Source organism: Nothoprocta perdicaria, unplaced genomic scaffold (genome assembly GCF_003342845.1).
Source record: "Nothoprocta perdicaria isolate Ctin4 unplaced genomic scaffold, notPer1 scaffold_32, whole genome shotgun sequence".
Taxonomy (NCBI): Eukaryota; Metazoa; Chordata; class Aves; order Tinamiformes; family Tinamidae; genus Nothoprocta; species Nothoprocta perdicaria.
In genome coordinates, this window is record NW_020455555.1 from 3,970,357 (window position 1) to 3,985,209 (window position 14,853).

General features: G+C 42.5%; 1 protein-coding gene across 3 annotated transcripts in view; it reads right to left on the bottom strand.

Annotated features, from left to right (window-relative positions):
* RHOBTB1 (Rho related BTB domain containing 1) overlaps window positions 1-14,853 on the bottom strand; it is a 41,147-nt gene that overhangs the window by 12,624 nt on the left and 13,670 nt on the right. For 2 of the 3 annotated variants that reach the window (XM_026043070.1, XM_026043071.1), the window contains exons 3-4: window positions 6,237-6,438; window positions 5,781-5,884 (exon numbers count right to left, since the gene is read on the bottom strand). In XM_026043070.1, coding sequence (XP_025898855.1) covers window positions 5,781-5,884; window positions 6,237-6,428 — 296 coding nt within the window. In that variant the 5' untranslated portion in view covers window positions 6,429-6,438. Of the gene's footprint in view, window positions 1-5,780; window positions 5,885-6,236; window positions 6,439-14,853 lie in introns of those variants that run through there. The other variant, XM_026043073.1, reaches the window with a different exon arrangement.

Sequence of the window (14,853 nt, forward strand, 5' to 3'; positions counted from 1 at the left end):
TCCTTCTACCATTTCCCCCCTGCCACCCCCCCGCCTCAGTTTTCCTCTGGGGTCCCTCAGAGACCTGCACACAGCCACACGGATCCTGCTTGAGGCCAATTGCCACAAGAACCATCTCTAGGGTTCACCTGTGCAGGTCTTCAGCCCTCCAAGAGCAACAACTCTGTGGCTAATAACCAGCTCCAAGAAGCTCCCCGACACAGCTGGCTCAGGCAATAAAATATCATCTAAAAATTAAAACTAGAATCTCATTTATGGCAGAAAAACAACCTTGCTGTGTCTCCACACCAATCTGTATACATTTTGAAGAGAGAAGTTCACACAGCTGCACAACATTTTTCATGCATGCATCTCAGAGCTGCAGAAACACAACAAAAGAAAACCCAACAACTTGTGCAGATAGCTATAAGCAAGGCTGATAACATGTWCGAAGTGGACTCAGTTTTTAGTAAATGCAGTTGCAGCCATCACATGAAATGAGAAAAAAACTTCTAAGTGACTGGCGAGCATAACAAAATGACCTGCATACACAGGACTCATGTGTGCACACCCAGAACAGAGGAGGGACCAGGAAAACTAAAAGGCAGGGGTGCCTGGCATGGGAGGAACTGCAAGTATCCAAGTAAGGCAGGACAGGACCATGCAGTGCCCTGGACGTGAGCAGCAGAACCAACAGTGCTATACTTTACCGACTGCAGCGAGGCTTCTTAAGTACTCGTGTAATGTGCGAAACTCAAAATGCCCTGAAATATATTCAGATTTTGTGGTGAGTAGAATGCAGATCTGTTTCCAAAATTTTTGCAAATTCACTGTTAGTAGGAAACAACAGCAATAAAGATAATGGTACCTTTAAGAAAACAATGTATTTCAAGGCCATGTTTCAAAGTGGAGTTTCCCCATATACTCCTTACAAATAGGACATCTTTCTTAAATGTAAGCATTTTAAATTCTTTTCAATTTCCTTTGCAGTACCCATGGGAGCACTACAGAGAATGACAAAAAAAAGTCTTGGTATCACAAAGAAGGGTTAAGACACCTCACCTTGCAGTGCAGAAACCTGTAAGAGCTCTTATTGTACAAACGCCTAGCCAACAACTGAAAACTGGCAAGCAATAAAACATGGYGGAAAAAATAAATTATCTAAAGTCATGGATTTTGGTTCATTTTATAGGAAACAAAGTCTTCAATAACTCTGGTTGAGTTTTTACATATGAAAAATACCATTTTAGTGTTAAATGGAACTTTGCAGCTGTAATAAGGTGCCTGTGAGTTACTCCAGCACAATTCTGGTCCASGCTGGACCCAGTTAAACTCTCCTTGGAATTAGGCATGTTTGCACTACTCACATCCACAGTGTCATGCTCTTACATCCATTCTTCCCCATACAAGCAGAGTCCTTGACTACCTCATTCCGTATGTAAGAGCAAAAATTCCATGGTAAACAATTCTGGAGATATTTACTTCAAGCTGGTGGACACTGAAATCTTCTGTTCATCACATGCAAAAATTACTGCTTGGAAAAAGGTAGGAATCATAGCCTAGACACCAAACCAAAGGCCAGAATGTAAACAAAATGATATCTGGTAAGAGAAGACACAGGAAAAAATGGAATATGTCTCATCAGCCCAAAGGAAGCATCAAAACTCTCAATATTATGAAAAAAAAGACTGAACTAAGAATGTTTTTGTAATGTATATCTCAGCTGACTGCCAGCTCCAGAGAAAGGAAAAATAATGAAAAATAAAATGTACAAAATAGGGAACAAATCACAAAAAGGGGAAGATGAGCCTTTCAAGTCTGTTTCCTGCCATTGTACAGATGAGAATAATAGTGTGTTATCTCTCTATACAGAGCCAACCAACTTTAATCACAGAGAGTTGAAAAGAATAACAGAACAGATAAACCCGTTTCTTSTCTCCCACTTGCACCCTTCAAAAAACACCAGGAACTGATGTTCCATCATAAAAAGATAYGGAGTTTAACGGAGATAATGGATTTATGTAAAACATCACTCAAAGCAACAATATAGAGGTAGGAGATAGATGCAAGGATGGAAAAACAAAGGCAGGAACAAGACAGAGAGGAAAGATCTAGAAGAGAAGGAGGAATGATGGGGCCAGCTTTGTATCTGGGGTGAGAATGAATCCTGAAGTCACGGGGGCCATGAAAACAGAACATGAGCAGAACAAGACGCGTTCTGGGGAGCCCTGTCCTCAGAGCAGCAGCCAGGAGGAGCCGCTCTGCGCCTTAATGCTGCTCCAGGAACTGCCCCGAGGCAACAGTAATCATGGAAAAGGAGGAGCCCACGCGTTGCTCTGGGTGGGTACGATGCCCACAAGGATCACCAAAGTCACTCACAGAGGCCAAGCTAAACATATTTCAAGAGGCTCTGCCAGCAGTCTCACAACAAGGCTTACTTGCATTTTTAAGTCATAAGGAAAAAGCTGGTTTTCGTCCATGCCGTATGAACAGATTTTGTTTGGTCTACAGCTCCTATTTAAAGTTACAAGTAAATAAATCATCCTGGCTGAATTAGCCGACAAACCACATAGTACTGAGAATAAATATTTGACTGGGGCTGAAYTAACTCTTTGCAGATTTGTGCTCACATGCACACATTCATACCSCAGAACTGCATGTATCAAATAACTCAATCAAGTTTTAGTGAAACATGTTAACCTAATTTWAAAAAGTTGGAAAAARAAGGAAAAAATAAATGTAAGCCAATCCTTTTCTTCTATGTTGCTTCTGGAATTAGTTTGAGGATSCAACAGCACTGAGGTTAGATTGTTATTAGGTGAAAACGTGATGTGGAACTGGAAACTGATGCACAAATCATACCACAGGTATTGTCATCTTCAAACATTTGGGAGCAGTTTTGCACCAAATCAAACCCTGTGGGACAATATCAACAAATGAATATTTGACCCCCACATAGCRCCAAAGCTGAACTGGATCCGATACATCCAAAGCTGAAGTACAGCAAGTACAGTAAGAAAAATATACTGTCACGTTAGAAAACTCGGCAAGCAAATATTTCCACAAGTCCGTCCAGCCTCCTCCCTTCCCTCTCCCTTCATCTGTCAGGGTCTGTTTCCCAAGGCTCCTGTAGGACTGTGATTATTGAACTCAACGATACCCAGTAAAATGCAATCTGAGCCTCAATATTTACACTCCCACTTAAAAGGATGGCYGTAAAAGCATTGATTATTCTCCAGAGAATTCCCATGTTCCCAATCTCACAATGTTCCCAATCTCACAAAAAATATAACAAGCCATTCCTTCTGTCCAACTCTTTTCATACTTCTATCTGTGAAAAATAACAAATTCAGAAGTATTTATATTTGCAGCAAGCCCCGCTCACTGTTCTTCCTGTCATCCACAGCATAACCTATTTAAGCAATATTTTAATAAAACTGTATGGAACAATCTTTCCTGAAGAGCAGCGGGTGCATTAATGACCTACTGTTTCTTGTCATGCCCCATTTAGGACAAATAGAGGTCTTGACTGAGTGCTCGACTCAAACAACCCCCCCGCCCTGCACAAGGAGCACATGCAGGCTCCTTTGCATAAAACAATCTCAAAGGTAATTGAAGGAATATCTCATTGAATGATCTTCCATGCGGACAATCAGAAAACACTGGCTAGCTGTAGGTTTCACCTCGAGTAGTTTGGCATAAACTACATTTTCACTGTATTGCAAGATACAACTTAACTATGGGGAGGCTGCAGTTCAATGTGCTGAGATGATCTGAAATCAGCTCCTATACATGTGCATGTTCAATAAAACCACTTGCAATATCATACATCTCTTAATTTCCAGATTTGACAAAATGCTAAACAGTTTATTTTCAAGAAACATTACTATCTTTCCGAAAAATGAAGTATTTAATCAGTTATTACAAATAGGAAATTTTACAACTGAAATGCTATTCATAGATGTTTCCTCGTATTAGAGCAGTTTCCAGTTACTTTCTGCATTAACAAACTTAACAGAACCAAACAAGGAAACACTAACAAGATATTAGATTTCCAGAACTGCCCTTTTATGTGGACTAGAGTTTAGCAAACCTGATTCTCTATGGGTTCAGTTCTCTCAGCCGCTCAAGCTATGTGTCCCCTCCCCGCTGTTTGCAGGATCAGAAGTATGTTGCTTTTCCTCCTCTCCCATTCTGTCAGTAAATGTTGCATCAGGGCACAGAACGTGCCTGATTTTGCTCTCCTAATCTCTAGTAATCTTCTCAGTGACACAGTATCTGTTGCAGAGCATCACGAGGCTACATCAAAAAGGGATAGTTAGAGGAAATGTTAATTTGCATCCATACTTATCTAAGTAGGATCTGCATGCTGCTAAATATTAAACAGTTATCTATTCACATATTTGAGTAGGACTGAATATTAAGGTCAATGCTACCTTAAAACCAATAACTTACCTCACACATGGAACTTACTGCTGAATTGTATAGATTGTGCAGCCTGGGGTGCTGCTACTCTAGMGCCTGATGCCATACAGCATGTGCACATGTACCTAAACGCTCAGCTGAAAGCCTTTAGATCGACCRCAGAAACGCTCAACAGCCCAGGGTMCCTGAAAGTTCAAGTAAATTCACAGCTCCRGCAAACCCTCCCACCAGCACGGGGCCGAGCACGGCAGAGGAGCTGCACAAACTGCCGTGCAGAGCCTCACCATGAGAAAACCTGACCGGGGCTTCAGCGAGCAGAACCCTTGCAAAGCTCCCAAGGGACATCCTATAAAGTCGGGGGGGGCACAGAGAAAAGGAAAACACAGAACTAGTATGTTTTAGCAGCATGGAATTCAAAGCTGGAACAAGGGCTCTACAAAGGACATTCTGAGCTGGAAAAACAAATCTGTCTATGGAAGCATGATCATCCCTGAAAAACAGGACATTGGAAAAAGGAAGTTCAAGAAGGTGAAAGGACTGAGACCTTGTTCAAATGTCAGTTATGAAATCACCTTTAAAATTCATCTTCCTCTCAATATTCACCCAATACAGGCAGCCTGTTCTCATTGTAAATGTATTCAAATCTCTGTTAGCTGCTCTGCTGTCTGCACTGAGGCAAGGCCAGATCTAATTACCATTATAAAAAAAGCGTGTCATTGGCTTCGCTCCCTTTTGAAACTATGCTGAAGTTACATTATACGTGCTGGAAAAATCTAGACCTCATTTTTATTTTTTGCCATTTCCAAGGTTAATCCATTCGCTAACACACCCTTGATATCTGTAGAAGAGAACCCTYTCTCTTCCATAATTTTAATTAAGAAAACACATAAGATCCTCACCTCTAATGCGGTGGAGCTCTGCTCTCAAGAGACCAGCTACCTATCCAGCATCGCAGGTTTTAATAAAATAAAGAGTCCATCACATAAGCATGATGTTTCCCAGCACTGCTGCTTGTTAGTTCAGCATTACATAGCCAATTATATCATCCACTACTTATGCAGGCAGGGAATGCTGATTCTCGGTTTTGTAAAACCGCCACCTGATTTTTGGAAATGTTCTTTGAAATATGGGACAACATTTGTTGACAAAGCTTAGTGCACTGTACAAGTAAATGTAGCGTAGTAAAACTGTGCTGCTTTTTAAAYATTTATATCTTTTTAATCCTTGTAGTAGGATAATCCTCTTTGCACTGGGCAGGAGTATGAATACCCTTGATTGTTTTTAAGTCCTTGTTTTCCTAAATTAAGATTTGTGATTTTTTCTGCTATAAAATTTTACTAGTGACATTATTTAAGATGTAGTTTGAATCAATTTACCTTCCATAAGCAAAACGTCTGTCTTTGTGGTGGTCCCCAAATGTGTCCCAAAGCCTGAGAGAAACACTCACTTCATCCACAACATCTCGTGAGCGTTCAAGGACCTAAAACAGAACACACATTACATTGTCCTTCCCTCCATCAAACCAGCACATTTCTATTTCTCCTGTAAGAAGATGTAAAGCACACTACACCAAAAGAGCCCGTCGTATGTAGTGTTAAGTGCTGCCCATGCAGCATATGCATCTTCTATTATCTTTTGGTAAACAGTTACTTTGGGGTGAGCGACCTGGGGAGATGCTGGCTTCCTTCCRCACCAGGCAATGGCTGCAGGAGAGCCCTCATACACAATATTCTGAGGTCACTGCTGCATTCAGGCAAAGAACGAGCTCGCCAGTAAATAACAGCACAACCTCCCAGCGTGGGCTCCACGTATTGCAGAGCTGCAGCCCTCACCTCTTGGCAGACCCGGTACTGGTCGATGGCCCAGACGGTTGGAACGTGAGTTGCCAGCAGCTGGTACTGAGTCAGGGTTGTGTTACAGGCTCTCGCACAGATGAGCCGCGTCTTGCCCACGGCGTTGTCTCCCACCACCACGCACTTGATCGTTTCCACGTTGGGCCTTTCGTAGTCCATGTCAGCGTCCATTTATCGAGAACTGCAACAAGACAGTGGCACTTGTTTTCTTCTACTGCGTGACTGGTGCTATTGAGTGCTACAGCCTTCCACTTCCTCCCTGAGGCCTGGAGAGGACAGAGTCTAAAGGCAAAGCCTGCATTAAACTGCACCAAAGGAAACAAGCTGCTCCTTTAAATACCACACGGTTATGGAAATGTACTATTTTGACCGCAATAAGCTTATGCTGTTCACATGTTATTTTCACTTGGATTTCTGTAAACACAAGCCTATTTGCAGACATAGATCTTGGTGAAACAAGGACAACTAGAACAAACTTACCTCTTGTTAATAGTTTTTATGYTAAGAAGCAGAAGCAGCCGGACATCAGTGGGTTTAACCTGAAGGATTCTAGTATAAACCTGCCTTCCTGAGTCTTGGCCATTCCAGATTTGATTTAGGACTGTCCAAACAACACAGCCCAAACCAAGCTACACAGATGGTTTTAATTACACACACACACACACACACAATAAAACCAAAGAAATAATGTTTTACTTGTAAGATGACTCCAGAGACTCTTTTCTCTACAACCCATACCCTACTTTAGTTCAAATCCTATTATATCCTGTATATATTACAAACTCTTMATTTTCCAAGATGTTTGTACAAACCACAGACAAAACTGAAACCAAACAGTTCGTGAAAAATTTGCAGATACTCAGGTATACTTATCAGTTCTTTGTGCAGGCTTTCTTTTTTTTTTCAGAAGATACTATCTGAAAGTTTTTATTGAAAATATTTGCTTAAATATTCCTCAGCAATGTATTAAATAAATACAYGGATATGGCTCTCAGTTGGAAAACGGGTATCTTTGAAAAACTGAAATCTAGTCTTGTATGTTCTCTTCAAAGTCTTTCATTTTCATATAAGCAGAAGGTGGGAATCACAGTTCAACATCTCTAATTTTGATTCCCAATCTTTAGTAGTCTGCTCAGCAAAGTGGTCTCTGCTGGCGAATACTATTAACACAGCCATGCTCAGGAGTACTCACCTAACAGTTATTTCAACAAGGAAACCTACAGGCACTTTAACTGACCAAACACAGGTCACCATTTGCAGCAGGTCTGTCTTTTTTCCTGAGCAGAAAATATGACAGCTAAAGACACCCAGTGATTTATTTCCCTTTCTTTAATACCCACAGCTCATTTGCATGTAAATATAGAACATGCACTAGTTGTCAGGCCACTTAAAATAAACACAATCTCTTTTGCTATTCATTTTTACCTGTGTCAGAGGCACTATGTTCTAAGAAAAAGCATGTATAAAAATAATGTCAAGCTATAGTAGCTGTTTAATTATATTCTTTCCTTACTTGAAGTGATATCACAAGAAAAACCGRAAGTCAGCATTAGGACTAAATGTTGCTTGCTCATTTAAAACTGTGAGTATGGACTGCAGAAGAAGATATAGCCCAACAGGGCTACAGCGCACGTATAATCTGTATTTGCGTGTCATTAGGACAAACCTGGCGACAACTCTGTCAGCTGTTCCCTACTCAGCGTGCCACTTCTGAGGTGTCCTCGTGGCCACCAGGGAGGGCCACCAGGTGCCTYCGGGAGCGCTGGGGCTCGCAGCCCCACAGATGTTCCAGCCCCACATCCCGCCCCGCGCTGCAGCGTGGCCCCGCTGCAGGTCCTAGCATGGATGCACAGCGGGAGCTCACAGCCTGTCCAACGCAGTGCGGAGAACGGGGCTTCCCGCCCAGCTGCACGCGCAGCAGCTCCTGCACACAAACCCGCTGCCCTGCGGTGCCAGCGCGGCACGCGCACACCCTCCAGCCAGCGTGGGTAACAGCTCAGCTGCAAGGGGCATCCTGCAGGGGCACTGGTCCCGGGGGAGAGCAGCTCAGAGGCTGTCGCTCACCTCGCGGGTGCCCGCCAGCCCAGCACGGTCACCTGCTGCCTGCAGCCTCCCGCAGGGCGCCCGCTCGGGCAGCCCAACACGAGGGATGCAGGAGGCACCTAAAAAAGTTCTCTCTCAAGTCTGAGACTAAGCAGCAATCCCCTGACATGGTAYGTAGCATTAACTTGCTTTACGTTTTATCCACCCATAGACTAGGCAGCATGGGTAGAGTATGGAATTTACAGGACTATAAGCAAGGAAGGTGYGTGGGAAGCCAGTGCAGCTGGTTGCACTTAAACTGCCAAGCAGAGAGACACCCAAACAGTTTCCTCCTCAAACCCAATATTCCATTAAGACACTGCTATGCAGATCAGCTGCAGTTTTACATAACAACCCGATTTGAAAATTCTTCACAATATTTTTAAATGACAGTACTGCAAAAATACACAAAACATGTATTAAGTATAGTCTGGAATATTAAAAAAATGAAGATGATAACAAAGCCAGTTTAAAATTACTAGGCAAATCTATATAAAGTAACACACACACACAAAATCAATACAATTAATTGAGATTCCTAGAAAAGAAACATATGGAAATAAAACTGAAAAGCTTGATTTAAATTTTCTGATATACTTACTAACTTAATTAAAGGGCAGTTATCACAGAGCTCGGACACAGCATGTTTGAATGCCCTGCTGTAGATCAATGGCAACCTAATGAAGATATTTTTAGCATGTCTCAGTACTGCACAGGACAGAGATTAAAATAAACTGGGAATAAAAACAAAACTAGAGCTTTGTGGCCTTGCTATGCAAAGCTCATAAATCCACTCCAGTAAATATAGAATATCTATATATTAAAAATGCAGATCATTTTATACCGTTCTCTAGTTTTTAGAAAGGGATTAAAACAGGAATAGCTCCTGAAGAGGCTGATGGACAGAAGCCTGGACAGATTTTTAAAAATCGCAGATACAAACAGAATATAGCAAGGAATAACACTAGCAACAACCAGTAATGTGTGGATTAAATGTTTATAAATGTAGTCAGAATATTTCTGGCTGCAGGAGTGATTAAAGAATATCTTTAAAATCTTGAGGAYACAGCTCTTGGCAGTTGCTTAAGGGAGCCTCTAGGTTAAGCTTGAGATAAATCTATTACATAATGACACTGATTAAAATTGCCAAACATATATTTGCAAAACTTGGGGGAAAAAAAAAGTCTAGATTTGATCTCTCAGAGGCTGGTAACATCTGGGAAGACCACCTGGAGCCAGGACAAAATCTGATTAGACGAGAGCAATTCAGTCTATATAAATTTTTAAACATAAAAATAACAACAAAACATAAAAATTGCACGACCAATGAAAACTTGAAAAAAATGACCTAAAACCTGCAATAGCTTAATTTGTCAGGAACACGGAGAGAAGAAACAAACAAGCCAGAGTAAAACACAAGTGCGAAAGGAGCACAAAGCTTAAGTTTACAGAAACGACCAGACCAAATACAGCTGTTTTCACGAAGTGGTGAAGATTCAACTGTTTAATCCACTGCTAAAGAAGGATGAGCAGGCGGCTGGAAATGAAGAGAGATCATGCAAGGAATAACAAGGGATCTCAAAGATCTCTTTGGATGAGGACAATGCTCATCAGCAAACCACCACAAGCAAGTCACCAAGTGTCTAAGCGAATCAGTGATCACGGACTGATCCTGCAAGCATTTACCTCTTGGCTCTGCACCTGAAAGCGTCCAGCAAGCTGAGCCAGCATCTCTTGCCAGGAAGACAAGCAAGCACGTTCCTCGGCTCATGCATTAAGAGCGAGCACTTAAGTGGAAGGCTGGAAGTGACAGCATTTCAAAACCCTCCGCACTCAGTAAAGCTTTTCTTCAAGTTATTCTGCACAAGAGAAATCAGTAATTCCAAGCTCTCTCAAGCAAGCTGTCAAAACAGGAAACCCTTCTAAAACCACATCACCAAACAAGGCTACAATGGTGCAATTATAAAAGTATTCTAATGAAAAGAGATATCAAAACCTCCTGCCATTTGATGTGAATGGTATAAGTGGGAATTATTTGAAAAACTCAGTCTGGTGGAAAGGTAGGAAGATCTTCAGGATCAGTTCCAGAAAAACAAACTCTATCCTGAAAAACAAACATGTGAAGCAGCACTGATAGATGAACCCTATCCAACAATGTATTTTGGAGACATTTTGGAGTACAGTTTTGGAGYGGCTCCCTCAGAGAACAATTTCATAACACAATACCAAAAGGAGTATCAAAAGAGTAAGACGTGCCCTTATCTCCACCCCAAAGTTACAAAATTATACTGCTTAAAGCCAYGGAAATGGGAAAAGGCAAAATAAAACTTCAAGTTCTTCAGGCACTGTGGTTGCTCCCTTACAGGCTGAACTGGAGGGCAGTGGCAAGAACCAAAGAGCTGCAGCGAGGGTGCGGAATGGTCGCTCTGAACTACAACCTGGCACGGGTGCCTCAGAACCAAACGGGATTAACACCTGCGGGCAAGGGGAAAACACMAGGGGACTTGCAGTTCAGCTGTGCAAGGACATAATGATCACAGGCAGCTCTGATCTGAACAGAGCTGGGGTCAAAAGGCCGATTTGTTGTTTGGCTCAGTTTAATCAATGAATATTGAACTCTACACAGTAAATTGCTAAAAGAGATGACAACATGGTATCAAGTGCCAGATAGTCTTTAAGCAGCTGGTACAGTTTATCACAAAATGTTATTCACAGAATATAAATTAAGGTTAGGAATATTATTAAATGATATGAGGGTCAAAGAGGAGATAATTAAAAATAAAAGTTGTACTTTGTCATCATCAAAGAATCAACCAGTAAGAGAGATGGAAATCAGATGACTCGACCAGCAGGGCACAGACAGGCACCACGTATCATCTAGCAGAGAGGGGCATGGGCCTATCTATCACTGTTATTAGAAGTTCTGGCAATTTGCGTTAAGGGATGATCCCTCCTGGACTGCAGAAAAGACACAAAGGACACGTGAGGAAGAAAGTCAAGCTTCTTTCCTGACAGCTTTTGGCAACAAGTATCAGATGTAAGACTGGATGCTACCCTTACTCCACGCTACCTAATGAAAGAAAGCAGTTTCCTCAAGACTCCATTCAGCTGCTCTAATCCCTACTCTATCCCACAATTTTAAGAGACAAGTAAAAGCCTGACCACGGCCACACGCAGAAAGAAAGGGAGATACCCTCCAAAGAACATGTTAACTTCAAGACAGAACAGGCTTCTCCATTTACCTAGGAAACTTCTTAGTCAAACCATCATCAGAGGCTCTTTGCAGGAGTCGTAGAGCGAACACCACCACACGGCTTGGGCTATCAGAAGCCCGTTGGCTTCCTGCTCTGGTTCAGCACGCTCGATTCTGGATGCGACTCTTCCTAAAGGCCAGTTATTAGGACCCTTCATTAAACTAGCCTACCTCTGGGATGACACAACACTTGTTGATCATTAACCTGTGCTTCCTTAGCCAAAAATCAGGCATGTCAGCAAACCAAATTCTTCCAGTGTTACTGTATAACACAGACTGACCCAAAGCCCAAATAGTGAGCATGTAGAACACCCAGTCTTAGGTGGAACAACTGACTCTCTCAAGCATCCTCAAAGACACAGCCCACAAATATCTGACATGATATACAGCTTAACAGGCAAAACAGAGATCCAAACACAAAGCTCAGACTGGACTAACTTTTCTGATAGGTTCTGGAAGACCTGAGGGGCAAAAATAAAGAGCCAACTACAACGAACAGCTTAGGCATTATTTTGACCAGTGTCTTACATTTTAACACCCTCTGTAAAAGATTACTTCTCCAGAAAAGAATCTGTGTGGCAGGTAGAGGGCATTTTTATCACTTCAGGAAATGCTCATGTCTTATTCCCACACATGGAGCTCTGTGGAAGAGACTGTAACTTTGCCACCCCTCCCTTCATCCCCTTCTTCAGTCCCTAACAGCTTCTTATGCTCCTTCCTTCTGCTGTGCAGAGATGTGAGGAGGGTTTCACCACCTTGGACCCATCCCTTGAAAGAGGGAAATGATTTGCTGCAGGACCATCATTAATTAARGACTGACTGCAGCTTTGATTAGGCATTTTGTCAGGATTCAGGATGAATCTGACTGCAACTGGCTGCTCTTTGTTTTTCAGAAAGGTCTGTGGCAGACATGAAGGACCAGCAGTGCCCAGGCTCTGCCTTTCCTTAGATCATAGTCCACTACCTCACCACAAACTGAAGTTGGCTGCAGCTGAAGTTAATAAAAGTGGTYGAGAACTGCAGTAACTGAAGAGTGGACAGCACCCTTCGCGCCTGGTGGTAACCATCCCTMCTGTTACTTCATAAAGTGGCCAAAGATGGATTGGCATCATGAGCTGAGTATTAAATTAGTCCTCCACAAACAAAAACAGAATAAACAACAACAAAAATGCACTAGCTTTCAGTTCAGGYTACAAATACACTCAGGAAGCAAATTTCTCAGTCCTACCAACTTACCGAGTTCTGCTTGGCGTCACGAGAAACCACAGGGTGCACAAATTGGATTCCTTTCAGAGGAGCCTCCAGAGAAGGATGCTTCTCCCACCAGCAACGGCAGGTCAGTGCACAAGACCAGATTAAAGGTAATTTTTGCCCTGCAGTGTGCCCAGTACCAACGCTGGGCCCTCAGCACCACCTGCTCCTTCACCAGATCCACCGCTCTTGTGCTGCGCGACGCACTACTACTCGTGCAGCACCAGGCACCCGGGCTCCCGGTCTGCTACTTGGATCAATATCACTGGGGCAAAGCTGTATCCTTAGTGACTGCAACTCCCAAGAGCAAATTACACTATCTCGGACAGCACACACAAGTCGGGATTAAAGGGAGTGGTATCACTGAGGAGCACAGATGAGTATTGCTGGCTTTGCGGTTCCTCATTTCACCCTTATGTAAGTAGCAGCATCAGAACCCTGTACGCTGTGAGACTGCTGATCCGCTAGCTGAGAGTGGCAATGATTTCACCCGCTCAAAAAGACAAGTGTCGACATTGTACTTTCTGTTTAGGAAGTTATTCTGAGCAGCACTCCCAAAAGGTCCTCAAAAAGACAATAAAAACAAACCAGCAAGGCATTCTCCCAACTTGTGTGTTTTTCTGTGGGGAAAATATTTATCAAGTTTTGCTAGAGCTATTAACAAAAAGCAGAGTATTCCAGAGACACTGGTGACCTTCTAGCACAGACAGCTGTTGAAGAATTCATCTTCTGTGCCTGTTTTCCTTCCAAAAATCAGAATCAGGCTCTTGTTCTTGAACTTCATGTGACATTTCTCCTATTTTTTTCCTCCTTGTTAATCAGTGATGATTTTGGAGGAATATTGCTTGCATTTTATTCACTTGCATATTTGAAAGGTAGAAGGAAACTATAAAAAGTGAGCAAGACATCTGAATGACAACAGGTAATGCTTTCCACAGACCTTAGAGTAGAGATACTTTAAGATAGCAGACTTTAGATAAATGTTGTTTTCAGATCCTGGGTTAAACCCTGAGTTTATGTCTCAAAAGCAAATCCAGTGACATTAACTGAATTGTGCCGGAGGCGAGCAAATATGGAGTTTTACTTGTAGTGTCTAGTGCCACATATAGAYTGATTTTCAAAAACATATAAGAAATGACAGAGATAATGCAATCTTGCATCTTTTATGGTAGACAGGAAASAAAAAAGACAAAAGCAGAATGACCAAAGAGTCCATATTTCAGCTTCCCAAGTCCACGCACAGAACAAAGGGCCCAACATACCCTTCAGGACACATCAGTTTGAGCTCACACAACGTGCCACCATTTGCTCCTTCAGCACGAGATTTTGGGTTCTTTTCTGGAAAGAGTGATCCAAGGATAGGTGCACACTGCTCCTGACCTGAGTAGCCTCAAAGGCTCCTTGCTAGGAGCTCACACATGCTGCAATTTGCAGCCTTCCCTGTCCCCTCTACGTGGCACAGGGAGTGCCCCCCAAGCACATGCTGCCTTCTACAACACGGACATGCTCCCCTGGCCCAAGGGAGGGGAGCAAGCACTGCAGCTCCTCCTACTTCCAGCCTAATGGACTACAATACTTGTCTATTTAAAAGCTCCAAACTTGCCAARAGCTGTAGAGAGCTCCCTGAAGCTAAAACTGATGTCTGCCTCTTCTTGGATAAGAATACTGCTATGCACCTGAGTACATTCCCACATCTTATACTCTGCACGTCTATGAGATAAAGAACTTTGATATAAATATTTAACCTACCAATTCCCCCCCCGCCCCCCCGGGTACATTCTGTATGCTACAGGTAATATTAGGCATACAAATCCAATGCATAGAAAAGAAGAATAATCTAACGGGAAACAACTTCAGAAAATTATTTAAGAGAAACTACACTGTTCTGCTCCCATGTACGGTGATCCCCAACCCTGAAACGTAGGCTCTTTATAGATATGCTCATTCAGTTGTTACTTACACTAAACATGGCAACTCTTTGACACAGCCCAACAAGAGTGTTTTCCATAG